General features: G+C 32.5%; 1 protein-coding gene across 2 annotated transcripts; it reads right to left on the reverse strand.

Annotated features, from left to right (window-relative positions):
- Window positions 1-4,984: 4,984 nt before the first annotated feature.
- On the reverse strand, window positions 4,985-12,149 carry LOC134719602 (heavy metal-binding protein HIP-like). 2 transcript variants are annotated; one of them, XM_063582593.1, is made up of 3 exons: window positions 11,950-12,149; window positions 8,617-8,688; window positions 4,985-5,431 (listed from the first exon to the last, which is right to left on the reverse strand). In XM_063582593.1, exons 1-3 carry the CDS (start codon window positions 12,059-12,061, stop codon window positions 5,034-5,036), a joined length of 582 nt encoding a protein of 193 aa, XP_063438663.1. In that variant the 5' UTR covers window positions 12,062-12,149; the 3' UTR covers window positions 4,985-5,033. The 2 variants fall into 2 exon arrangements, with proteins under 2 accessions (XP_063438663.1, XP_063438662.1); XM_063582592.1 differs by having other exon boundaries at window positions 4,987-5,434.
- Between the last annotated feature and the right edge of the window lie 15,377 nt (window positions 12,150-27,526).

The raw sequence follows: 27,526 nt of genomic DNA on the forward strand, positions 1-27,526 counted from the left end.
TATATTGCCACTTATATGTATTATTCACAATGAAAGCATGGAAAGAGGAGTACAAGAAATGTAAAATGTTGAAAAATAGTCTGATTTCTATGTAAGAGGAAAAAGGTACTTCAATTCCTTGATTTGAAACAAGAACCAATATTGTTTAAATTATTTGGCACTAGTAAGAAGATTTCAATCTGATTGGTCATTAAGCAATCGTAACAAGATTTCAGTCTGAAACGTTCATTGAGTACTAGTAAAAATACTTCAGTTTGAAACGGTCATTTAGCATTAAAAATAAGATTTCAATCTGAAACGTTCATTAAGCACTAAAAACTCGATTTCAGTCTGAAACGGTCATTTAGCACCAATAAAAAGATTTCAGTCTATAACGTTCATTGAGCACTAGTAAAAAGATTTCAGTCTGAAACAATCATTACAAGCACTAGAAACAAGATTTTAGTCTGAAACGGTCATTAAGCACTAATAAAAAGATTTCAGTCTGAAACGTTCATTACAAGCACTAGAAACAAGATTTTAGTCTCAAACAATCATTACAAGCACTAGAAACAAGATTTTAGTCTGAAAAGGTCATTAAGCACTAATAAAAAGATTTCAGTCTGAAACGGTAATTTATCATTAGTAACAAGATTTCAGTCTGAAACGTTCATTTAGCATTAGTAACAAGAATTCAGTCTGAAACGGTCATTAAGCACTAGTAAGCAGGTTTCTAGTCTAAAACGATTATTTAGCTCTGGTAACAAGATTTCATTATGAAACGGTCATTAAGCACTAGTAAAAAGATTTCAGTCTGAAACGGTTATTTAGCACTAGTTACACGATTTCAATCAGAAACGGTCATTTCGCACTAGTAACAAGATCAATCTACAATGATTATTTAGAACTAGTAACAAGATTTCAATCAGAAACGGTCTTAAAGCACTAGTAAAATGATTTCAGTCTGAAGTGATTAATAAGCACTAGTAAAGAAAATTCAGTCTTCAACGATTATTTAGCACTAGTTACACTATTTCAGTCTGAAACGATCATTAAGCACTAGTAACAAGTCTTTTGTCTGAAGCTGTCATTAAGCACTAGTAAAAAGATTACAGTCTGAAACTTCATTAAGCACTAGTAAAATGATTTCAGTCTGAAACGTTCATTTAGCACTAGTAACAAGATTTCAGTCTGAAACGGTCATTCAGCACAAGTAAGAAGATGTCAGTCTGAATTGATTATTTATCCCTAGTAACAAAAGTTCAGTCTGAAACGAACATTAAGCACTAGTAACAAGATTTCAATCAAAAACGGTCGGTTAGCACTAGTAACAAGATACCAGTCTGCAATAATCATTAAGCACTAGTTACAAGATTTCAATTTGAAACAGTGATTAAGCACTTGTAAGAAGATTTCATTCATTTAAACCTTAATCAGATGAATGAGAACTTGTACAATTACTCAATAAACTGTAGATTAGACTGAAACCATTTTCTGATATGTTTGCAAAGCTGTGCCCTTACTCATTCAGCTGCATTTGAGACAAGCTTAGGATCTCAGGCAGATGTTTGAGTAAGATTCATATATTCCTAGCCATATAGAGACATATGTTGTATCCTTTCTCAATCTTATTTATGAGAAGTTGTATTTTTACTTATTTCATGCTTTAAAAATGTACGTTTTAATGCGTTAGTGTATAGGTTTGTTTTAATCATATGATTGAGTACTAAAGCTATAAAGTTTAGAATGTGTTTATTCTTGTGTTATGTTATACGAATGTACTTAGTGCTATGAGATAATAACATGAACCAAACATTATAAACTAAGTGATCAAAATGTAACACATAATAACGGCAACGTATTTCATTAACGATGTTGCATTTCAGTTGTCAAAGCTGTTCAACTTGCAAAGTCATATTCAAACTTATACTACAGTTCAGTACGCAAATGCCTTAGATGGACTGTATCAGTCAATTTTGAAATTTCTATTTTCTATTTATTGTCCTTTAACTTTATGTTCCGATTTACATATGCTGTCTTCTCACTAAATAGTTATTAGTTTGGTGACTACGTTGAACAAGAATTTATCACATACGATATGTCCAAATTTCAGATAAAAAAAAAAACATAGTGTCATGGTCTATGATTATAAGAAAACAGAAAAGACGAGTACTATTTCTTATTGTTCAATTTCAACCGGATTATTATTGATTTGCAAGCTAATGTTACATAGCAGGCGACGCTTACGCTCTCTGTCCACCGGATGGTTCAATTCTGTATGAATCCTCAGAACTTTATTAATTGTTTTGGTTTAAATATTAATTTTTTTTTTGGCAAAATTATAGTATCGCTGTGCTATTGTTGGCTCTCATTCATAAAAGGTAAACACTGAAAGATTTTAATTTTGAAATTCAATTTGATAAGGAACTTTCCTTTTTTAGTTTTCCCCAGAGTTCAGTAACTTTTTGTATTCATCGTTGTTCAATCACAAGACAACAGTCGAGCGTCACTGATGAGTCTTATGAAGTTGAAACGCGCGCCTGGCGTACTAAATGATACTCCTTGATAACTTGTTACACCAATGAGTCGATGACATGCTTGTGGACGTTTCGCTCCCGAGAGTATCACCAGCCCAGGAGTCAGCACTTCGGTGTTGACATGAATATCAACTATATAATCATTTTGTATAAATTTTCTGTTACAAAACTTTGAATTTTTCGAAAACAAAGGATTTCTCATCACAGGAATAGATTACCTCGGCCGTATTTGACACAAATTTTTGGAATTTTGGGTCCTCCTTGCTCTTCAAATGTGTACTTGTTTGGCTTGATAACTATTTTAATCTGAGCGTCACTAATGAGTCTTATGAAGACGAAACGCGCGTCTGGCGTATTAAATTATAATCCTGGTATCTTTGATAACGATTTACACCACTAGGTCGATGACACTGCTGGTTGATGTTTTGTTCCCGAGAGTATGACGAGCCCAGTATTTAGCATTTCGGTGTTGACATAAATATCAATTATATGGTCATTTTATATAAATTTCCTGTTACAAAACTTTGAATTTTTCGAAAAACTAAGGATTTCTTATCCCAGGAATAGATTACCTTAGCCGTATATTGCACAACCTTTTGGCATTTTTGATCCTCAATGCTCTTCAATTTTGACTTGTTTGGCTTGGTAACTATTTTGATCTGAGCGTCACTGATAAGCCTTTTTCTAAAAACTAAGGATTTCTTATCCCATGAATAGATTACTTTAGTCGTATTTGGCAAAACTTTTAGGATTTTGGTTCTTCCATGCTCTTCAATTTTGTACTTGTTTGTCTTGATAATTATTTTGCTCTGAGCGTCACGTATGAGTCTTTTGAAGACAAAATGCGCGTCAGTCGTATTAAATTATAGTCCTTGTACCTTAGATAACTTTGTTTTTACTCGTGCTCATTATAGAAATTATAAAGAGTTTTTTTTGTAAAACATTTCTTTTGCATTAACAGAGTCTTTTTTTCAACTGTTGAGTGTTGATTTATGCATTTAATCAAGTTTTTTTTTATAGATTTAAAACAAAAATCGATATGTTCTTGCAGGAAATTTTGTGGTTAATGGGATTTTAAATATGTATCTCTCAAAGGTTTCTATTTTTGTTTGAAAATGATAATTGAATTTTTTGGCGTTTCTAGAGAAACATTCTATACACCTGGAAAAAAGTATTGCAACACCAAATTAAAATTCAAATTAAAAATCCATTTTTTTTTTGTGATATAATTTGGTAAAATAGAATTAGTTAAACCTTGTTTAAGTATCACCTGAGTTTAATCAATAAATATCGACTCGATAAGTTTTTATCTGCACATGCAGCTACTGTACCCGTAAACAGCAAAACAGGTGTTTTAATCCTCATTGTTTTCAACTCTTTAAATAACCAAGTTTTTGAAGTTATGTTATTGACACCTTGTAATGGGTCCTCGACAACTCTTAACTGCAGCAAGATGACAGATAATCAGCATGAGCGAAGCAGGGATGTCGCTGAAACACATGCATGTATTGTTGGTCATCACCATTCCACTATAAGTCGTTTTGAGAATAAAAATCAGGCAATAAACGTTGTTAAAGACCTACCGAGATAAAGAAGACCCTCTATACCATTTGCTAGGGAAAATTAGGCATAATGAAGCCTGGTCAGAAGGAAACCTATTGCATACAATACCATCCTAAAACAGAGTGGTGGGTAAACAGGAGCCTTTTAACAAGAACTGTTCGAGATCGACTCATCGCTACTGGTTATCGTGCGAAAAGACCATTTCGGATACCTTTGCTTACGAGCAGACACACAGTTTTCTGTATCCAATGTAGTGCAGATCTCGCCAAAGTTGAAAATTAGCATCGTGGAGGAAGATCCATTGGTCCTATAGAATTCGGTTCATCTTCCTTGGTCCGATCGTAGCCCGGATGTGAACCATATCGAGCATATATGGGACACTATTGGGCGTCAAGTGCGCGAAAGGACACCACAGTTCAAACACATCATGAAATAAACAATGCCTTTCATCAGAAATGGTTGCTGCTATTTTAGAAACAAATTAGTCGATTTATGACAGGAATCAGAAGACGTTACGATGCGGTTATCCGTTTGAATGGAGGCTGCGCACAAAGTACTAATTCTTTGGCGTATAACGATCACTCATGATGTGTCATCAGTCATCAGAAGATTAATTTTAAAATGTCTGACATTGTAATGTTCGACTACAGTAATAGTTGTAAAATGCATTTTTTTTGTACAAAAAACACTTCATCATTTCATTTTGTTAACAAAATTGAGGTTATATAAAAAAAAAATTTATACATTTTTTGTTCGTTTAAATGCCAATGTTATAATATATTATACAAATAATTTTCTATATTTACTCCAAAAAAAGAGGTTGATTTTTCAAGTTTTAAAAAATCAAGATGTTGCAATACTTTTTTCCATGTGTATATATACAAACATATGGTGCTGCTATGCACATCAAATATACAAAAAGCATTCTCTATAAACATTTTTAATACTGAGATATTAGAGAAGATAACCCGTAAAGTAGCTCCAATCGCCATGTATAGTTTGCGATCCTTGGCCAGGAAAATGACGCACATTGACAACATCTCCCTTGTTCAAATATATAACTGCGTTCATCGATCCTGACGCTGCTTCACCACTTCGTGCATGCCCTTTTGATATTTCGCTGCTATTCAGAAACATTTGAAGATGTAGACGTGTACTACCGTCCGATAGAAATGTACAGGCAAAGAAGTACGTTCCATCCAAGGGTGCTGTGAAATGACCAGTATGTTGGTTATATGCTTTACCAGCATTGGTTATCACGTGGTCAAAAATAACACTCTGTCTCTCACCAAGGGTTATAGAATGTACCAATTTTGCATGAAATGCAACTTTACTGGAAGGGATCGGTGAACCTGCTATCAACAAAAACAAATCACTAATATAGTATTATTAACTGACTGTTTGTGTATTGCTACTGTTATAGATTCGAGGTCAATTGTGTTGGATCCGAGACTCGAAGAAATCGAGAGCAACTACAGTTAATCGAATATCTTTGACATGGCCAATACAGAAACAGCCTTTTCATAACACTTTTATTAAATAATCTTAGTTATTCAATTAAATAAGCAACTAACAAAGTAACTTGCATGGAGTTAAAGAAGTTACAGAAATTTCTTTTTGAACTTGTCTTTCCACATTTGATGATAAATTTTCATTGTCAGTTGTATTTTTTTATTTCTGGTTCAAGCAATTTTTATTATGCTATTATAATTAGTTTTATCTAGCAAACATAATCATTGAAAAAGGTAGCTGGGAAGAAAACCCAGAGAATGTAATTATTTTCTAGAATTGCCTGCATTCTGATTATTGATAAAAAAAAAATGAAAGAGTAATCGAATAAGTAAAAAGTCGTGTTCGAAAAGTCTGAGAAATATTTCCGTTTCAAAACGCTACAAAACACTGACCATCATTTAAACTTTTTTATATTAAGTTCAAAAATATGAATACAAATGTATTTTATGCATATTGATATTCGAAAGTTAAGTAAGCTTAGGCGTAAGAAAGTTGAAACCATAAGTGAACTCATCACGTATTAACACATGAACAAATACGGCCTTGTCCGAAAACCAATATTTACTTAGAATTGCACATTCTGAGTTATCTTTATATAAGGACTGTTTTGCTCATATCATGAAATAAACTTTTGTATTTACATCCGATACCTATTCAAGTCAAATGTTATATAAAAGAGGGACGAAAGATACCAAAGGGACAGTCAAACTCGTAAATCTAAAACAAACTGACAACGCCATGGCTAATATATATAAATATATAAATTATATAATTTGTACTAACATGAGCAACACGAATGGTGCAAAACGTGTGAAGCAGAATCTGCCAACCATTCTGGAGCATATGATATCACCCCCAGTTTTCTGGTTGGATTCTTGTTGGCCAGGTTTTCGATGTTGTGTTTTCTTTATTATTTGTCTTTAATAACTTGTTTTGCCATGGCGTTGTTAGTTTAGTTACGACTGATGAGTCTGAATGTCCTTTTCATATCGATAGCTTTTCTGTTTTTAATACAATTTCAAATCAATGACGACTAAATGATCTTTACTCAATTCTTGTAAAGTTTTGATGTATTTTTGTTTCTTTTATATATTGGAGAATTGATAAGAAGTAGTGGATTCGAAAACGATAATCAACTCGCGAGTTGATTATCGTTGTCGAATCCACCACTTCTTATCAATTCTCTAACTTAACCCATTTCTAGTAAAACGACTATCAATTCTCTAACTTAACCCATTTCTAGTAAAACGACTATCTGTTTGATGATTTGACAATGAATCAACGAAATTTCATGAAAATAAATTCGTATTTTGTCTTTTTTTACTCTCTAATAGCTGGAAATGGTTAGATCCTCACGGTTCACATTTATATCTAACTTAATATAAGTTTAGTTTAACTTAAATCGGTTGTTACCTACCCTTCTTAATTCCAGATTGTATACTTGTAAATAATTATTTTATTCAATGTTTAATCATTACAAGTTTTTTATATTGATTAGATTTTAATATTTATAATTTATTCAAAAAGACGTATAATTATGATACAGATTTGTTATAATCTTGTTTGGAAAGTTAAAATAAAATAGTTACCAACATTTGAAAACCTTGAATATTTGCATTAAAAGTATTAAGCAACCAAATGAGCATGTCAATAGTGTCAATATAATTCAATTAATTGGAGTTATACAGAATGGATTTACAACATATGTACAAACGGACTAAGATTATTAAAAATATGAATGAAGTTTAAATGCCACAATAAAACCACCTCACAAGACTCCAGCTGATGACAAAATAAAAAAAAAATGATTGGTCTTAATTGAACAATAATATATAAATATTGTATAAACTGGTTCGCTTTCATTATATATGTTTAGATTATTTCAACGTTGTTACATTAGGCATCCATCTTCAATCATTAAATAAACTAGTGATATTTGTGGTACGCATTCTGAAACCCAAGCAGAATTGCTCATGCTACAAGTGTGCAATATATGAGTATGTCAATTTGAAAGTGTAACATGTAATCTGTTCATAGCCGTGATCGACTAGTCTTTCGCACAGTAACACACAACTTTGAAACCAACAGTACCAAGCTCAAGCCTAGGACCGGGAATATTTTTTTCTTCATTTTACTGTTTTTCTCTACCAAAATATGTTTTTGAATCTGAGAGGTTTCTATATTTCATTTTTCATAACAAGTTGACAATTTTGGTTTTGGTTTTAGAGTCAAAGAAGACGTTTTACAGTTATAGCTTATCACAACTTATTAACTTTAGAGACAGTTAAATGTTGATGTATATTTGGACCATTTATAATCAAATAAACAAAAAGTGAAGGTATGATAGCATTATATTACTAATTCCAAAACTAAGAATTTGTTATGATGAAAAGAGGAAGGCCTTGTACGTTAAAAGTGATAAGTGTAATGTGTACATAGATTTTTATTTGATAAAAAAAAATGTACTAATAAGTCATATTTACAATTCCTTGATAGTATGGTGTTATTTATTCTATTATATATATAAAAAAAAGACCGAAATACAGTTTATTGACATGTACATGTATTGACAAATATACGCTTTAAGAGTGATATTAAGAAATTTATTTATATAAGCGCTCGTGGTGTAGTGGTATGATGCATAGACTACAGACTTCACTGACGAAAATGCGCGCGGGTTCGAGCCTTTCATCTCTCAGTCGTTTTTGAGAGGATTACATTTCGTAAGTTAAAAGCTTAAAGTTATGACATAAGTTATCTTAAGTTAACATTGTGGTCAGTGGAAAAAATAATCCACTGTTAGAACAAAAGACTGACGTCAGAGAAATGGGTTAAGTTTGTTATATACTTTTAAATACGTATGCTCGATTTGAAATTGTATTCTTTTGTAGAAATATTGATAAAATGGCTACTGAAAACATATTATTTGAATAACTTGAATTTATTCAATATCTCAATATTCAAATTTTCAAGCCGTGTGCACGCCAATTGTTTAACTTACGTGTATCTAAAACATAAAACTTACTGTCTCCAAGAAATTCTTTCTTGGTATTCTGCATAGTACTTATTGTCTCTGAAAATACCGCTAAAGCTTTACCTATAAGGAAAACAATATTAAGAATATATATGTACCATTTAAATTGAGACACACTGCAAAATTAGAATTTCAGAGCTTTGATCTGCAAAGATGAGTGTTGTAGCTGTATAAAATTCCAATTGAACAGATAGGCAAAACATAGTAAGATATCATGATGTTCACACAGTAGATAAATTATTATTCGTTGGCGAGACAAAAATCTTGCAAAACATATTATATGATATGGAAGACTGCGATTTTCAGCTTTATTATTTAAGAAGAACCCCCTGATGTTAGATGTTGTCGTAGTATCGAAATTAAAAACACGTTTATCGTTATGATGTGGGGACAAGCTTGAACCACTTGCCAATTTTCGCCAACAGTTCTCTCCACTGGTAACAGATTCAATACTTATGAATACCATACTAACAAATATGTATGTCATTTTTTGCATTCTTAGTATTTTCAAACTGGTCGTTATAACATAAATCTTTAACAATTTTGTTATGAGTTTTTTTCGGTACCTTACACATTTTCATGAAGTTATTAGATACCTTAATGATTATATTGCAAGAAGATTTACATAAATATTATTGTTGTGTAATATATGTATATGAGCTGCTTCTGTATTTAAGTTCATTTTTGTTATATACAGTATACACAAGACATTGAAGGTCTTATGGTTACCTATTATTGTTAACTTCCACGGTGGAGAGTTGTCTTTCTGACAATCATACCATATCTTCTTCATTGTATATTGATCCAGTAATTAGGTCTTTCCACTTTTCTGTAGAAACACCTTCTGTTTTTCTTCTGATTTTTGGATCTTTCCAGTTATCTGTGGAAAGACCTATTGTTTTTCTTCTGATCTTTTTTTTTTCTTCTGCCTAATTTTGTTCTTGCGATAAATATTTGTTTCGCAATTTGTCGCTTAGATATTTGGTATATGATATCGAACAGTTTACTTTTATTTGTAGGAGTTATCTCCCAAAACACTGTTTTCCTTGTGTCCACTTCTCCTTCGCAACCGTGAAAGATTACGTCAAATTTATTTTATAAAATTGCTCGTTATATCCTTTGCATGATTTGTCCAATTTTGACCGAAGCAATATGAATGCTCCGTATGAGAGTTATTTCCCCAAATGCATTTGATATAAGTGATATGTATTTCTCTCGTGTAAACCATAAGTGATAGAGACCTAGGATCTTTTGATTTGAGGTCCTGTGTCCAAAAAAATGAACATTAGGTCAAGGTCAAAGGTCAAGGTAATATTCTAATTTTAGAATTTGGCTTATGTTCACTTATTTTTAAATCTGTATAAGAATTTTTTTTATATCTCTGTTATCTGTCTTTATAACATGTGCAATAATATTTATACTAAACTGTTAGTTGCGACATGTCGTAACACGTAATTTTGATTGCAAGGGTACGTTGAAAGTAAAAGGGAGTTTTCTCCCCTGTTGTATTAAAAAATACTTGTATGGTGATATAACTCATTAACCAAATATAATTAAGACCTATGGTCTTTTGATTTCAGGCCCTTGTTTATGACCTTGAAATTGAACTCAAGGTCATAGCTTAATTTGACCTTTGCTTTAACCTCAAATGTAAACATGATAAAGCCATAAGTAGTTAGGCAAAAGGTAACAAACCAGTTAACCTTGAAAAAAATTACCGGAAGTGACCTCATGTAAACCGGAAGTTGCAATTTTTTGTACTTTATTAATATAAATGTATATAGAACCAGATATTTTTGGAATCAGTGTCAAGTAAAGATTCAAATATTATCGCAAGTACCATTTTTCAAACAGGAAGTAACAAATTATCTCCCTTATTTAAATAATATTGTATAGAAACCATATATTTTTGGAATCAGCGTACAATAAGCTATCATTTGATGATTGAAATGACATTTAAAACTTAATTTTACAATTCTCATATTATAATACATTGTTTTTGGTGGAAAGAGCATCAATTGTTCTCTGAACAATTTGCTTTTAATTATTGTTATGTTTTTTTTCAACCCTTTTGTCTCAAAAACTATGAGTTCAGTGTTATTGAAGAATTAGGCGAAAGGCACCCAATTAGTATGTAATCATCAGGTAGATTAATATCAATTTTTTCACAAAAAAGTATGACGCAAGGAAGTGAATGTTTACTTTGAACAAAATTGTTGCCAGGGAAACATTGTCATGCCCATATAAGAAACGCAGAATGTTACTATCTATACAAAAAATACGAAAACAGTATATTTAACCATTTTTACTGCTAAAACTTATATGCATGGTAAAAAATAAGTACTTACATTAACACATGACATTGTATGATTCAAACAGATAGCTGACTTTATAAAACTGCTAGATAAAGAAGATGTCTTAAAGTTTCAAGAGTCAATTCTAATTTCATTATCAAATGCAACAATTTGATATGATAGTATAAAAGCAGCGATTCTTTAGACAATAAATTATATAAATAAAAATGAAATACAAAACAAAAAAGACAATAAAACCACCCATTAATAAAAAGCTGCACCACGAGCGTCTTTTGAAATTAACATAATTAATGTTTTTAGAATAACACGGGGGTTGTACAGGAAGTCATGCTAACTATATCCTTTCTAAATAATTATTCCTGTTCAATAGGAAATTTATATAAGAGACAGAAAAACAAATTGCTCACAACATGTTTTATATGGTTTTTTTTACCAAAAATCTCAATACAAATTCAATAACTTAATAATAATATAAAGAATCATTATGCAAAAAATATACAGACCTTCATATTAATATAACTTACAAGGTTGCGAAAGTTTATAAAGTTTATGCAATAATCATAAATAGTTTTTGAGATACGACGCGACATATGAAAAAACAGCACCCCTAAAGTCCCGTAACTCAATTCAAATAAATGTTTCCCCGGCATATTTCGTAAGATAACACATGGATGGAATATGTTTATTAAAAATAAACTCGAAATCGTGTAAAAAGGATGTTAAATACAACTACCACAGACTCGGACATTTTAAAGGAAATCATCTGGTTACACCAGAGACACAGTGATGAGGTAAAGAACATCCTTGTTTTTATCCTGCACCAACCACAGTTTCAAACTTGTATATAATTATTTTTTTTTTCGGTTTTGTTAATCACAACTAGTACAGAATCTGCACTTGATGACACAGCATCAGCGTGACGGTATTTTTCCGTTGCTGATTAACGAAAGAAAAGGAAGAAGTATATGCAAAGTCTTAAATAACACAATAGGTTGTGTACACTCATTACCTGTTTGATCATGCGTTGCAGATATTTCCTTAATTCTTCTTTCATTATCGTATACGTATTTGGCCATCAGTGCTATACCAATAGCATTACAGAACAAAATTACATAATACATGTCTTTGAACGGATTTCTTCAAAACAAATTCTAGTGTTGAGGATATTTAAATCATAACATGGTGTGTACTTCGTTGTCTATAACTATACACAACACATAATCAAAGGAGGAAATCATTATTCAAAATAATCAGTCAGGTAAAACGGGTAGAGTTCATTCTACATTTAAACCTAGCGTGTACCGATTAATTATAATTTTAATGTTTGATGTCGCTGTAAAACGGCAATGATTTGAATGTAAAATTATCGATTATATTTTTTTTATAACTGTGGGTGTTTTCCTTATATATTTGGCTTCGAGCGCCGCAAAAGTCCAAACGTACTTATGTATGTTATAGCCCAATGTTAAATCGAGCTCAGTAGGTAGAAGTTCTGAATTGGCATGTAAATACTGATATCGTTTTGATTGACATTTGCTTTTTAACAAAAATGAAACGGTTTTAATTAGGTGATACTATCTTCCCCATGCAAATCTTTGATGCATTGTCATTGATTTTGTTTTATTTTAAATGTGTTGGATTTGATCAGCTTTTCAACGTCTACATTAGTTTTGTTTAAGATTTTCATATAATTTGGGCTCGAGCCTCAACGAAAATAGATTAATCCTTGACTTGTGCATCGGGTATGGATGAATAGAAACCGTATATGTTATAACTATCTCTTGGTCGATAACATTGCTAGTGAACCATAATCCCAGATGGTATCATCAGTCCAGTTTCCAGTTCATCGGACCTTGCATAAAAACACCGATTTTTTATTGAGATTTGCTGATAAGAAAGAAAATATAACTCCTCCATGCAAAGCTACAAAATGTATCAATTAAAAAATATGGAGTTGTCACACTTAAAGTAATGCGTTTCCCATTTTGTTTACTTACTTGAAAACAGGTTTTTACAGAAACTTGACCACGCAAAAATGAGAAGCAAGGCTAGATAATATCTTGCCATCTTACGTATTACAGTATATAAGTTTTTTTTTTCGCGGGTGTAAAATTTCGCAATTTTCATTGCAAAAGGTATACGAAAGATTTTGGCAGATATTATTTTAGCATATTAAAACTATCATCTATACCTTTGCATGTACACTTTTGAATTGACAGAAATTTATGTTGTCGATTTCGTTCTTTCCAGGACAATAAGCGAACATTTACACCCTGCGAAAAAAAACCGCTAAACAGTTGTTGTATTTACACATGCAAGATGTCCGATACATGTACTAGAAAGCTTATAGGAACCTCCATTTTTATATTCAATCAATTGACTAGATAAGAAAAATAATTAAGAAATAATTCCTTCATGTCATGCTCTATGCTCATTTTAACATGGGTAGGCATTATATTTGTCGATATTTTACACGGAGCGTTGTCATGCTCTATGCTCATTTTAACATGGGTAGGCATTATATTTGTCGATTTTTACACGGAGCATTATGACATGAAGGAATAATTTCGATTCTAGTAGGACAAATACGGTATTGTTATAGGTCGAAGCGTACGAGAATACCTTAGGGTTGTTTGGCTGTTCTAATTTCCTCCCAAATAAACGTGTACAAAATATACCGGAAACAAGTTACTCAATGGAATTATGATAGACACAGATATAAAAAACTTTTGATAAATAATTTTAACATTTATTATTCTTAAAAAGAACAATTAGATATCAAACGACAAGTTTTCCTAACGTCACAGCTTACAACGATGGTGGAAATAGCGGGTGACGGTTGCATATGAAGGTGACACATTTATTCCTTATTTATCACGTTGATATGGATTGTTCCCCCAGTGATTGTACCATTGGTGAAAATATTTAAGTCAGACAGTGGATTTCTCGCTAAAGTGGAAGAAACAGCGAGCTGGCATGAGTTATTCTGTGCAGATGTGGCGAGGGCAGTTGATTCTGTTTTGTTTTCAATTAAAGCTGAATCAGAATTTGCGGTTGCAACTCCATGTAGTGTATTGGAAAGCTCTGTGCGTTATTTGTCGGTTGGACCTTCAATGTAACTATCCAATGATTTGACATTTCGGTGTCCCGTCACAGACATTATAGCCCGGTCATTGACCCCCGCTCTTTTTAATCCTGTCGCCACAGTGGCTCGCAGACAATGTTTGGTATATCTTATAGATAGACCCGCTTCGTCAAATATTCTTGATATCATACTGGCGAATTTGTTTTTCCCAATAAGCTGAGCTGCATACCATACCGTTTGTTTGGGGTAATGGAGTGCTTGCTGGAAAAATGCTGTACACCTTGGACTAAGCTTTCCTAGATAAAAGTCCAAGCTAAACACTGGACAGTGGATATCCCCAGGTTTAGCATACATTCGTACGTCCCTTGAGTTTTCTTAGGAATCTACACCATGGTGTGTTTTGTCACATTCATTATAAGTAATTTTGTAGTATTCTTGACCTTTGTCATCTTTAGATTTGGTATAAGATATTTTCTTAAATTCAGCAAGCCCCTCCTGTGACGTGTCCCCTCCTTCCAAAATTGAGCATTATGTCCCAGAAAACCTTATTTTGAAGAGTTACTGGGTGATCAGTACTGAATATACCACTTGTATATAGCTTTTGAATATCACCCTCAGCTACTACCTTTTTAATGTACTGTTATGTCTTTTCCTTCCCTTTTCAATTTCTTCATCATTCCCGTGATTACATGATTTGATGGCATAAATGATTTGTCAGTTATAATGTTAATGTCACGATTATAAGGTGGACCAGTTATATGTCTTGAAATGGCTGATCGAATACCGACGAGTGCTGACTTTGAATAATCATTGCCTTGTTTGGTCTGCAAACTTGCATAAAAGTAGCACAATCTGTATTTAGGTTAGTTTCATCTAGTTCCTCAAAACTGTTGCCGTACTTGTTTTCAGTTAGCCAACGTGAAATTATTTGTACCATTATTTTTTGTTGTATTTAAGTAATTCTTATAAATATTTTATTCAATTGTAATGAATTTTATATGGGTATAATTTATTTCAAAGACATGATCCATTTAAAATAAATAACAGAGGCCTGCATGTTTTAATTTAGCGTTTTATGCTCAAAGCATGTTGGTGTCGGTGCATGTAGACGAGAGCGACCTATGTATATACATGTACAGTATTCTATCAATATTTTTATTTAGACTAAAAATATAATATTCAGCTTGTCTTCTTTTCATGTACTAACATTTTTGTGTCATTCAAAATTGTGTAGTGAAAATATGTTATGCTTTTGCTGCTGTAATACTGAACAAAATATTAAACTCTGGTAGTATTTTGGAAGTACACCTATCTGTAGGAGGATGGGGTTCGATTCCCCACCGGGGTGTTTTATTTACTACTTCAGCATGCTCATAACTGTTAATAATTTCTTTTTTATATTTTATTTTAAGTATGCTTACATATATAATAAATGCCACTACCGTATGTACAGAAAAATATAAAGGAATATATTTATTTTAAATCAGCATCTTGACAGTGACAATCGAATTACATCTCATCTAATTGAAAGAATATTACATTTTGTAATTTGAATCATTTGATTTCTTGTTTATTACGTTATAGTTCCTAACACTGAAGAGTAATTTTTATGTTTGAAACAGTAAAAAATATTGCTAGGTTGCTGACTCATTGCCGAATGCCATTACCTCACGATTTTCTAGGTTTATCATTAAAATGTTTAATTTACAAACAACTTATGATTATATTTTCCCATCTACGAAATATTTTTGCATTTTATGGTTTTTACCTCTTAAAAGTTTTACACCCCATAATGTCTGCTGGTTGGTTCTTGTCTCATTCTTGCAAGCCCTAACTTTTCAATTTCTTCTTTGCTAGGCAGCTCCTTAAATCTGGGCTTTTTGGCAGGTGGTTCTTGGTTTATGCAGTTAGCAGTTAATTCTTCATCAATCTGGGATGGTTCCTCATCTGACTGTGACTGTTCATTATTTTCAAAATGAATATGGTGTCCTCTGTCAAATTTGAGAAAACTGAACTAACTCTGGCATCGCATATCTCGTGTCTGAAAACCCTTGTTGTTCCTCCATCAGCCATAGATTGTATTATGTATTGCCTAACAGCATTTTGTTCCATGAAGTGGTCTGTTATTTTATAAGATGCCCCTTTATAATCTACTCTGAGTCCAATTTTCAACGGCGATACTGTGTATCTATTCATTTTGACAACAGACGATGAGTCATCAAACATATGGATTAACATGGGAGGTTTGCTAAATGGACGGAACAGCCATAACAACGATACCGGTTGCAGCCATTTGCAGGCATTTTCATATTTAATAAGGTTTTAAAAACTACTAAAGGGCAATTATATGATGGTTTATGTCAATAACTAATAGATTTTATGTAAGCAGATAAAATATTTTAACTTTATAAAGATAACAAGAGGCTGTCACAACGACAGCGAACCGGATGTATTAACATTTATTTGTGTCCTGGCAATATCACAAGAAACCATTACCGATGATTAGTGAAAGTGAAAATCGTCAATATCAAATTTGACCTCCATTTTGTTATCAGTATCAACATATTAAAATTTGAAAAGCTTAGATTGAATGGTTCGTGAGTAAATGCAACAACGTGAATGGAAACACCATTTTACGATCTTTCAAGAACCATAACTCCTGAACGGTAAAAGTCAAAGTCGTCATTATTGAACTTGACCTCTATTTTGTCAGCAGTAACAACATATTAAAATTTGAAAAGCTTTGGTTGAATGGTTCATGAGAAAATGCACGGACACGACTTGAAACACTATTTTTAGCTCACCTGGCCCGACGGCCCAAGTGAGCTTATGCCATCACTTGGCGTCCGTCGTCGTCCGTCGTCTGTCGTCGACTATTTCAAGAACCTTCTCCTCTAGATCTGAAACTACAAGGCCAAAAACTTCCAAATTTTAACTGAATGTTCCTTAGGGTATCTAGTTTATAAATTGTATCCGAAGTTTTGATCTATCAACAAACATGGTCGACAATGCTAAAAATAGAACATAGGGGTCAAATGCAGTTTTTGGCTTATATCTCAAAAACGAAAGCATTTAGAGCAAATCTGACATGGGGTAAAAATGTTTATTAGGTCAAGATCTATCAGCCCTGAAATTTTCAGATGAATCAAACAACCCATTGTTGGGTTGCTTAATTGGTAATTTTCAGGACATTTTACAGTTTTTGTTCATTATCTTGAACATTATTATAGATAAAGATAAACTGTAAACAGCAAAAATGATCAGCAAAGTAAGATCTACAAAAAAGTTACAAAATGTAATATGACCACAATTGTCAGTTGACCCCTTAATGGGTTATTGCCCTTTAAAGACTTTTTCACAATTTGTTCATCAGATTTGCTAACTTTAAAAAATCTTCTCCTCTAAAACTACTTAACCAAATTCAATCAAACTTCAACTGAATGATCAGTATGGTGTATAAAATAAAGTTTGTGTTTTATTCCTATTTCTTAAAAAAACATGGCCGTCATGGCTAAACATAGAACACAGGGTAAAATGCAGTGTTTGGCTTATATCTCAAAAACTCCAGCATTTAGAGCAAATAAGACAAGAAGTTAAAGTATTAATTAGGTCAAGGTCTACCTGTCTTGAAATTTTCAGCCGAATTGGGTATCTGGTTTTTCAGGTATAATGCCCCTGAATTGATGATTTTAAAGAAATTTTGCAGTTTTTAGTTATTATCTTGAATATTATTATAGATACAGATAAACTGTTATAGCAAAAATGTTAAGCAAAGTAAGATCTACTAATCAGTCAATTTGACCAAAATTGTCAATTGACCCTTAAGGAGTTATTGCCCTTCAAAGACTTTTTTCACTTTGTTCATCATGTTGACTTACTCTAAAAAATCTTCTCCTTTGAAACTGCTGTATTAATTTCAGCCAGACTTAGGCTAAATGTGTTTCAGAGTATCTGGTATAAATTTTATATTTCATGTCCTCGTATGTCAAGAAACAGCTCCTATGGCTAAAATAGAACATAGGAGAAGATGGTTTATTTATTTTGGCTTTTGAAGAAAATAGGACGATTCAAAAAGATTTAAATGAATTGAAAAGTCAAAATAATCATTAATGAGAGATTTTACCAAACAATTTAAGGTGATCGATTCAGGCTCTTGAAAGCCTCTTGTTCAATCTTTCAAGAACCATGACTCCTGAACGTCATTATTTAACTTGACCTCCATTTATTCATCAGTTACAACATATGAAAATTTGGGAAGCTTTGGTAGAACGGTTCATGCGTAAATGCTCGGACACGACTGGAAACGCCATTTTACGATCTTTCAATAACCATAATTACTGAACGGTAAAAGTCAAAATCAGCATTATTGAACTTGACCTCCATTTTGTCATCAGTAACAGCATATTAGAATTTGAAAAGCTTTGGTTGAATGGTTCATGAGAAAATGCACGGACACGACTGGAAACACCATTTTTCAATCTTTCAAGAACCATAACTCCTGAACGGTAGAAGTCAAAATCGTCATTATTGAACTTGACCTCCATTTTGTCACCAGTAACAACATATAAAAATTTGGGAAGCTTTTGGTAGAACAGTTCATGCGTAAATGCACGGACACGACTGGAAACTCCATTTTTCAATCTTTCAAGAACCATAACTCCTGAACGGTAAAGGTCAAAATCGCCATTATTGAACTTGACCTTCATTTAGTTGTCAGTAACAACATATTGAAATTTTAAAAGCTTTGGTTGAACGGTTCATGAGTTAATGCACGGACAACATTTGATTGCCGCCCGCCCGACCGACCGCCCGCCGAGCATCCCCCAATCAATAACCGACATTTTTGTCACAAAAATCCGGTTAAAAATGAAAACAACGAGAATGCAAATAGTAAGTTTATGCGCATGTGTCAAACATATTTTTTGTGCTAATTAGTTCAACTATGTTTACAAAGCGTAATAGGGAAATCATACTGTATACAAGAATAATCATCGAGAGACAGTTGTAGATAACAAATAATACTTATTATGCATTTGGTGATTAAAGATAACATTGCACATCCTTTACTTAATCTTACCGCACAAAGTTCATACAGTCATAGTTGAATATAACGATTGAAACACCTATGTTGCTAAAGTTTGTTATTTTTTTTTTATGGAGAACTGATTTTATTTCATTCAGATGATTTCTTAAATCGACCATATTCTAAAGATAATTGTATAGAATGTAACACCAAACCTACCATCGGTGTATTTGATAATTTTGCCACATTTTACTGTTAATTTGACAGCTTTTTTGATAATTATATTTGATGTTACCTTAAACTAATTTTCTGAGATGTTCAGTTGAATTTGATGTAAACATGAACCAACAACATCTTTGTTTTTATATTTTTTCAGCTAATTTGACCACTTTTTGGAGAATTGTACTTGATAAAACATTAAATCGACCATATTTGATAGATATTTGAATAGAATGTAGCATCAAACCTGCCATCGGTGTACTGATATTTTTTTCATTTATTACTGTAAATTTGGAAACGTTTTTTTTATAATTGTATTTGATGTTGGCCTGAAAACGGTCATTTGATCAAGATGATTTTTTAATATGAATTGTATTCGAATTTAAATTGAACAAACTACAGCTTTATTGAAAAATTGCATTATTTTTCAGTAAATTTTACCACTTTTTGGATTATTCATTCAGATGTTATCTTAAATCGACCATATTCGAAAGATAATTGTATAAAATATAATAAGAAACCTGACATCGTTGTATTGATAATGTTTATCACATTTTACTGTAAATTTGCAAACTTCTCTGATTATTTAATATTATGAAACCTTAAATCATATTATATAACTTTTTCCTTTTTCACACATCTTTTAACTTCTAAGGCCGTGTTCACACCAAACGCCGTGTAGAGTAAACATGTTTACAATTAGTTTAGTGTAGTGTACACTGGTTTCACATTACATTTGTTCACATCTATACACCTTGTTTAGCTAGCTGTACATAAGATTTGTTCCCACTTGTAAACTGTATGTCATTTAAATGTTTATTACGTAGAACTGAATTCAAAGTTTTTGGAAAATTTTTCTAGCGGTAAGGGAACAACCATTTGACTTCAGAAGGGGGGATGTTGGGGGATGGGAATGGAAGAAAAAGAATAAAAACGTACGTGCGAAAAAAAAATCTGACTCAGATAAAAAAAAATAACCCTCCCCCTTTGAAGTTAAGTGGTTGCTACTTTATGAAAGCCATTTTTACAAATTGCAGTAGTTTGAATATACTAGAGATGTCTCGATAACGCATTAGAAAAGTTAGCTGCAACAGCGTGCTTACAGCCGAAAAAAAAGGATTGAGATATTAGGGATCACTACATCTTTTCTGTTCGTTTCAAATGGTATTTCTTCTCCATGGAGTATTTGGTAAAGGAATAGGATAACGTTTTTTTTTTTAATTTATTTTACGTGTTATTTAACGGATCTGAGATACTAGACAAACATATCATTTACCTCACACTTTTTTAGTCATGCATTTATGCGTGAATCGTTTTTTGAGTAAAGACCAGTGGCAAATATTTCTGTGTACGTCAAGTCGATTCGGGAAGACCTTTTCAAATGAATTAGGCAGCAACTATTTACTTCATTTTTTGTGGAGGGGGAGGGGGGCGTGAGCCATTGATTTTTTTTCCAGGACAAATTTTGGTGACAAGTCGAAATCAATTTTAGCATTACATATAGTGGCAGCTAAGGGTTAAACAAACACATTTTTTTCAGGGACAAAAACTGGAAACATTTTTTGTTCCCAAAACAAAATCCATAGCTCTCGACCCCACCCCTTGCCTTTATGTTTTATACTCAACTATAATAGCCCCCCCCCCCGAAAATCAATTGGTTGCTACCTTATAGGTATCTGCAATAATGTTGCTTTGAGTCTTGATTAGGGGTAAATAAAGTACATTATTTTTTTTTAACATTTGAATTAGACAACTAATAATTATCAAAAATATCAATTTTACTCAAAAATAGTTTCCTCCTTAAATATATACACGAAAAAAACTAATGTCCTAAATGCCTAGTTTTGTGTACACTTAACTTACACAAGGCCTACATTGACTATCGACTGTGTGTAGGTAAAACTTGATTTAAACTACATAAAATGTACATGTAAACATTGAGTTTTATCAATGGGAACGCAATTGTGTTTAGTTTACGTGTGAGTTACACTAACACAACACCGAATTTAGGTCAATGTGAACACGGCCTTAGTATAATTCAAATTTGGTTTTAAAGATATCAAATATGTCGGCGGGTTTTGTTCTTAGTTTGTAAATTGAGAGACCTATCAACGTTATACTATGATTGATTGATTGATTGTTGGTTGCTTAACGTCCAGTGGCAAATAGTTCATGCATATTCAGGACGAGAACAAGTTCACAATAAATACAATAGGTAGGTTGTACAATAGAGGCCATCTGGGACGATGGTCGGGGAAATTTGAACTGCCACCGGAAAAGGAGGGTATATTGGATAGGGACACAAATTTTGCCTTGCAACAGGCCACCTACGGACCCCTCAAAGAGTTGTTGCAAGGGTTCTTAACGTGCAAAGAGCGTGGCACTCTCCTTACACGAGACATCGGATTTAACGTCCTCCTTCTGACCGGACGTGACTGCGAACTTGATACATCCCGCACAGCCAAACGGACGCCCCACTTCGGCAAGCGTTTTACTGCCGGTCGGGAGAAGACCAAGTGACCATATTTCTATACCCCAGTCACCCTTGGGGGAACGTTATACTATGAAACTATTAAGTATTTCTGTTAATTGTTTTTGTTTCTTTGGTAAATGGGGACTAGTTATGTCTTTTTTCTCTCACAGAAACATGACAGGAAACAACTTAAATATCAATTACTGTCATATTTTTGATTGTGTATTTTTTTTTCTTCACTCTATCATACATAGTTAAATTATGATGTACTGTGTGATGGTTTCTGTTTAGTGTACATGGTGTATGTCCAGTTGTCCGTCTGTCTGTCCCTGGTCAAATAGTTATGTTAGTTTTACACCAAAAACGGATGAATGAATTCTTTTGAGACTTGGCACAAATGTATAGTACCGTAAAATATAGAATGAGTACAATTTCCTGTAAAATCAAAAGAAGATTTCCAAGATATGCCCTCCCCTCCCTTTGTGACACCTTCACCTTGCATTGGTTAACATATATTATTTTTTTTCAGAAGGAAACATCATCTCTATATAACTGTCCATATGTCAAGGTTTAGAGGTTATTGTGGGGAGCACATACCAGATTGGTATGAAATAGACGACAGTAAACTTCCAGATTGTGAAGATAATACATAATATGTAGAATTCATATTATTTAAATCATTACAAATCGTGTATAAAAGACAATTTATATAAAAAAAGTTCAAAGTACAATCTTAGTCCAGATTGGTATTTTTTTTTTTTTTTGAAAATGTCTGAAATAAATATTATTATTTGAATGTGTTATTTTTCTGTTGCTATATTTTTCTTTTTTTTGGAGTTTAATTGATCACTACATGTATATTTTGTTTCAGTCCAAGAGAATTAAGTCCGACATCTTCAAGTGGATCAGAACGTGTTCACCAGATCCAGATTCAGATTTAATTCCGCCAAAACCTGATAAATTGAAACTGAAACAACAGAAGAAAAAAAAGGAAATTTACAAAGGAAAGGGTTAGAAACTTTTTGTTTTTGAAATTTTAGACTCGTCCAGGATTATTTTTATTTCAATTCTGATTGATGCAATTGACAAAAAATTCCATAATACACCAAATAATGTTTATCTCTTGTATTGCGACTTTTAGTGCATTAATATTGATATTTAAGAATTGAATGCTTCTTTTTGTAATTTATTGGGGTGTAAAAGCGTTGACCGAAGTACATTTTGTAAGCGGAAGCGCTTCATACTAAAAATGTGCGCACGGTCAACGCTTTTACAACCCTATAAAGTTACAAGAAGAAGTATTCAATACTAACAATCACAATTTTTAGCTATGATGATCTATGATCATGAAAATGCGAATTTTATAATTTTTGTATTTTATTCACCTGTGCACTTTATTATGGGACCACGTGTAATCATGAACGAAAAGTTTTATTGAGTGTTGCAATTGCCTATGGAATAAAACGTGATGTGCATTCAGCCAATCAAAATAAAGTACTGTAATGAAACATACATCTGATGTAATTATTGATAAATAAACAAGAGGCTCTCAAGAGCCTGAATCACTCACCTTAATTTTTTGGTTAAATCTCTCATCAATGATTATTTTGGCTTTTCAATTTATTTAAATGTTCTTTGAATCGTCCTTTTTTCTTCAAAAGCAAAAAAAAATCATTTTCTCCTATGTTCTATTTTAGCCATAGGAGCCATGTTTCTTGACATACAAGGAAATGAAATATAAAATTTATACTAGATACTCTGAAACTCATTTAGCCTAAGTTTGGCTGAAATTGATACAGCAGTTTCAAAGGAGAAGATTGTGAAAAAAGTCTTTAAAGGGCAATAACTCCTTAAGGGGTCAATTGACAATTTTGGTCAAATTGACTGATTAGTAGATCTTACTTTGCTTAACATTTTTTTGCTATTAACACTTTATCTGTATCTATAATAGTATTCAAGATAATAATCAAAAACTGCAAAATGTCTTTAAAATCATCAATTCAGGGGCATTATACCTGTAAAACCAGTTACCCAATTCGGCTGAAAATTACAGGACAGGTAGAACTTGAGCTAATAAATAATTTAACATCTTGTCTTATTTGCTCTAAATGCTGGAGTTTTTGAGATATAAGCCAAAAACTGCATTTAACCCTGTGATCTATTTTTAGCCATGACGGCCATGTTTTTTGACGAAATAAAAAATAAAGCACAAACTTTATTTTATACACCCTACTGATCATTCAGTTGCAGTTTGGTTGAATTTAGTTGAGTAGTTTTAGAGGAGAAGATTTTTTAAAGTTAGCAAATATGATGAACAAATTGTATAAATTGTCATTAAAGGACAATAACCCCTTAAGGGGTCAATTGACAATTTTGGTCATATTAACTTATTTGTAGATCTTACCTTGCTGATCCTTTTTGCTGTTTACAGTTTATCTTTATCTATAATAATATTCAAGATAATGACCAAAAACTGCAAAATTTCCTTAAAATTACCAATTAAGTGGCAGCAACCCAACAATGGTTTGTTTGATTCATCTGAAAATTTCAGGGCTGATAGATCTTGACCTAATGAACATTTTAAACCCATGTCAGATTTGCTCTAAATGCTTTCGTTTTTGAGATATAAGCCAAAAACTGCATTTGATCCCTATGTTCTATTTTAAGTAACGGCGGCCATATTTTTTGACGGATCAAAAATCGAAGCGCACATTTTGTGCAGGATATACTAAGGAACAATCATGCTAAGTTTCATTCAAATCCATTCAGTCGTTTCAGAGGAGAAGATGTTTGAAAAATTGTTAACGACGACAGACGACGACGACGACGACGGACGCCAAGTGATGAGAAAAGCTCACTTGGCCTTTTAGGCCAGGTGAGCTAAAAAATATTATTGACAAATACACATAATATTGCATTTCAATCAGAGGAGGATTTAGGGGGCAGGGGCCCCCTTTTTGGGAAAAAAGTGGTTGCTTATATAGGGAATCACTGAAGCGTGCCCCCTCTTAGGTCAGTCAGTGGGCCCCTACTTATGGAAAATCTTGGATCCGCCACTGTCAATAATAGTTTCCAATTATTTGCAGTCGCCCATTATAGAAGCTCTAGAGTTAGAAAAAAATTTGGAGTCATACCCACCTAATCCGAGACTGTAAAAGAGATTTAAAAAAAAGTTATTACAAGGTATAAGATTACAAAAGATACAACAAAGGGTAACCTACGATATGAGACTTGTATGAATGTTCCTTATGCATTTTTTCTTTTTATTGGATTTGATGCTGTTTTTTTTCTTCTTTTTCCACTTTCATAAAGATCTAAGCTGTTCCTTATGCATTTTTTCTTTTTATTGGATTTGATGCTGGTTTTTTTCTTCTTTTTCCACTTTCATAAAGATCTAAGCTGTTCCTTATGCATTTTTTCTTTTTATTGGATTTGATGCTGTTTTTTTTCTTCTTTTTCCACTTTCATAAAGATCTAAGCTGTCATAAATGTGTCAATAAACTTAATATATGAAAAAGAAAGGATACGGGGCATGCGCCAATGATTAAAAAATACCCAATGAAACATTAGAACCTAGAAAAATAACATCATCTAGGGGTTGTCGTGTGGTCTTCAGTAGCAAGCGACAACCCATATAAAAAAGAAGATGTGGTATGATTGCCAATGAGACAACTATCCACAAATGACCAAAATGACTCAAACATTAACAACTATATATATATATAAACATAAAAACAAAAGAAATTATTTTCCAAAAAGAGTGATTTGATTTGCATATTTCAGAATGTTAATGTATGTTGTTACAATTACAAAGGTACATTTTGTATTGACTAACATTGTAGTTGAAGCCGTCAAGACCCTTCTCCCCTTTAATAGCAGAAGGGTCCTTCATGCTTTACAAACAATAGTTGTAATCTATTCTAACCCACAAGACTTGATATGGAAGTGAACAACACATCTAGTAGCAGTAACCTAAAATTTCATTGCGGCCGGCAAGAAGCATTACTCATTTGCATCAAAGGTATATAAACAAGTGAAAGCTAATTCACTGATTGATTGATGGTTGCTTAACGTCCAGTGGCAAATATTTCATGCATATTCAGGACGAGAACAAGAGGCCATCTGAGATGATGGTCGGGGAAATTTGGACTGCCACTGGAAAATGAGGGTATATTGGATAGGGACAGAAAGTTTGCCTTGCAACAGGCCATCAACGGACCCCTGAAAATCCTCATACCACATCTTTTTTATATACAATGATTCAAATTAATACAATATATTTACAAAAACAGTTTGTAAACAAAAAATCAAAGAACTAAAATTGAGAAAGGAAATGGGGAATGTGACAAAGCGACAACAACCCGATCATTGGTACCAGCATTTATCTTAAAAAAATAATAGTTAAAGCATGGAATAATGTCAAACTGTTCGAAATATTTGAAGAAACAAAACAAAATCTGTTTATATCCCAGTTTTAAGGACTTGAAATTAACCATACATGTAATGATGTATAGAATTTAGGTATTGACCTCATTACAGTATCAGGGATTGTTTGGATGTAATTGCAAACCCTTTTTTTAATGACTCTACATGGACTTAAATTAAATTGGAGTAACCATAATGTAAACAAGGATAGTCTACAAAAAAAGCACAGAATAAAATTTTGTCTGGTTCAATAAAAAAAGATGGTTAAAACAATTTAGGTGCAATTTGGATATTCTCATGTTTAATAGCAACTTAACAACAGAACTACAAATTTATTTTCATGACCAAAAAAAAAATACCAACCTAAAGGCAATAAATGCTTCGCCACACAGCCAGATACGACCAAAGATGTATATTTAACACCAAATTGTTTATTTCAGTTGAAATCAAACACATTTTAAATTTGGATCCTTTAAACTTCAAAATGGACTAATTTGAAAACAGGTATCAGGTGAACCCACATATTTCTATTCAGCAGAAGTTTCAGATTTTTTATTCATCAATTTGGGAATCAGAATTTTTTTTTTCAGGAGAAATACCATAACCCCCTTCATGTCTTTTCAAGTTCAATGTTCGTTCCATAAACATCATCCATCTAAACTTATAATTTTATTTTAGACATAAACAATACGTTAATGTAGCCTAGGACATTCATTCTGAACATGCATGAAATATTTGCCACTGGATGTTAAACAACCAACAACCAATCAATATATAGGACATTGTCCTAGTATAAAGCTGGCATTAAAGGTAGCGCCTTCGTCATATTATACTTGAAGTTGCAAGGTACAAATTGTGGTTCATCTTCATGTTTTAGAAGATATATACTCGTGTGTGATTCTAGTATGACCAATTCGACATCGAGAAATAACACACTGATCCTTTCTGAACATAAAATTATTAAAAGGTTTGCCTAAATTAGGTTTAATTTCATGTTATTTATTCACTTCTAGAGAAGTTCGAGTCCGATGTCAGAAGATGTAAGAAAAGAAAATAAACAAAATGGCAATAACACATATAAAACAACAGACTACTAGCAGTTAACTGACATGCCTGCCCAAAACCTCAACTTAAATGATTGATCGTATAACATATTTTATTTTTTGGTAAAAAAAAAGTCATACATTTATAATGTTATTGCGTAGTTGCCTTATTTTTTGTTTTTTTTATAAACTCATATTTGTTTTGCATTTATTGTTTTGCATACATGCATATATTCTTGTGTTGTGCTGATACGTTTTTTATTTAGGAGGCTTGGCTCTTTCAAACCTACTTGTCCCGTCCGCCTTCTTTGTGTGCCT

Source organism: Mytilus trossulus, chromosome 5, assembly GCF_036588685.1.
Source record: "Mytilus trossulus isolate FHL-02 chromosome 5, PNRI_Mtr1.1.1.hap1, whole genome shotgun sequence".
NCBI lineage: Eukaryota > Metazoa > Mollusca > Bivalvia > Mytilida > Mytilidae > Mytilus > Mytilus trossulus.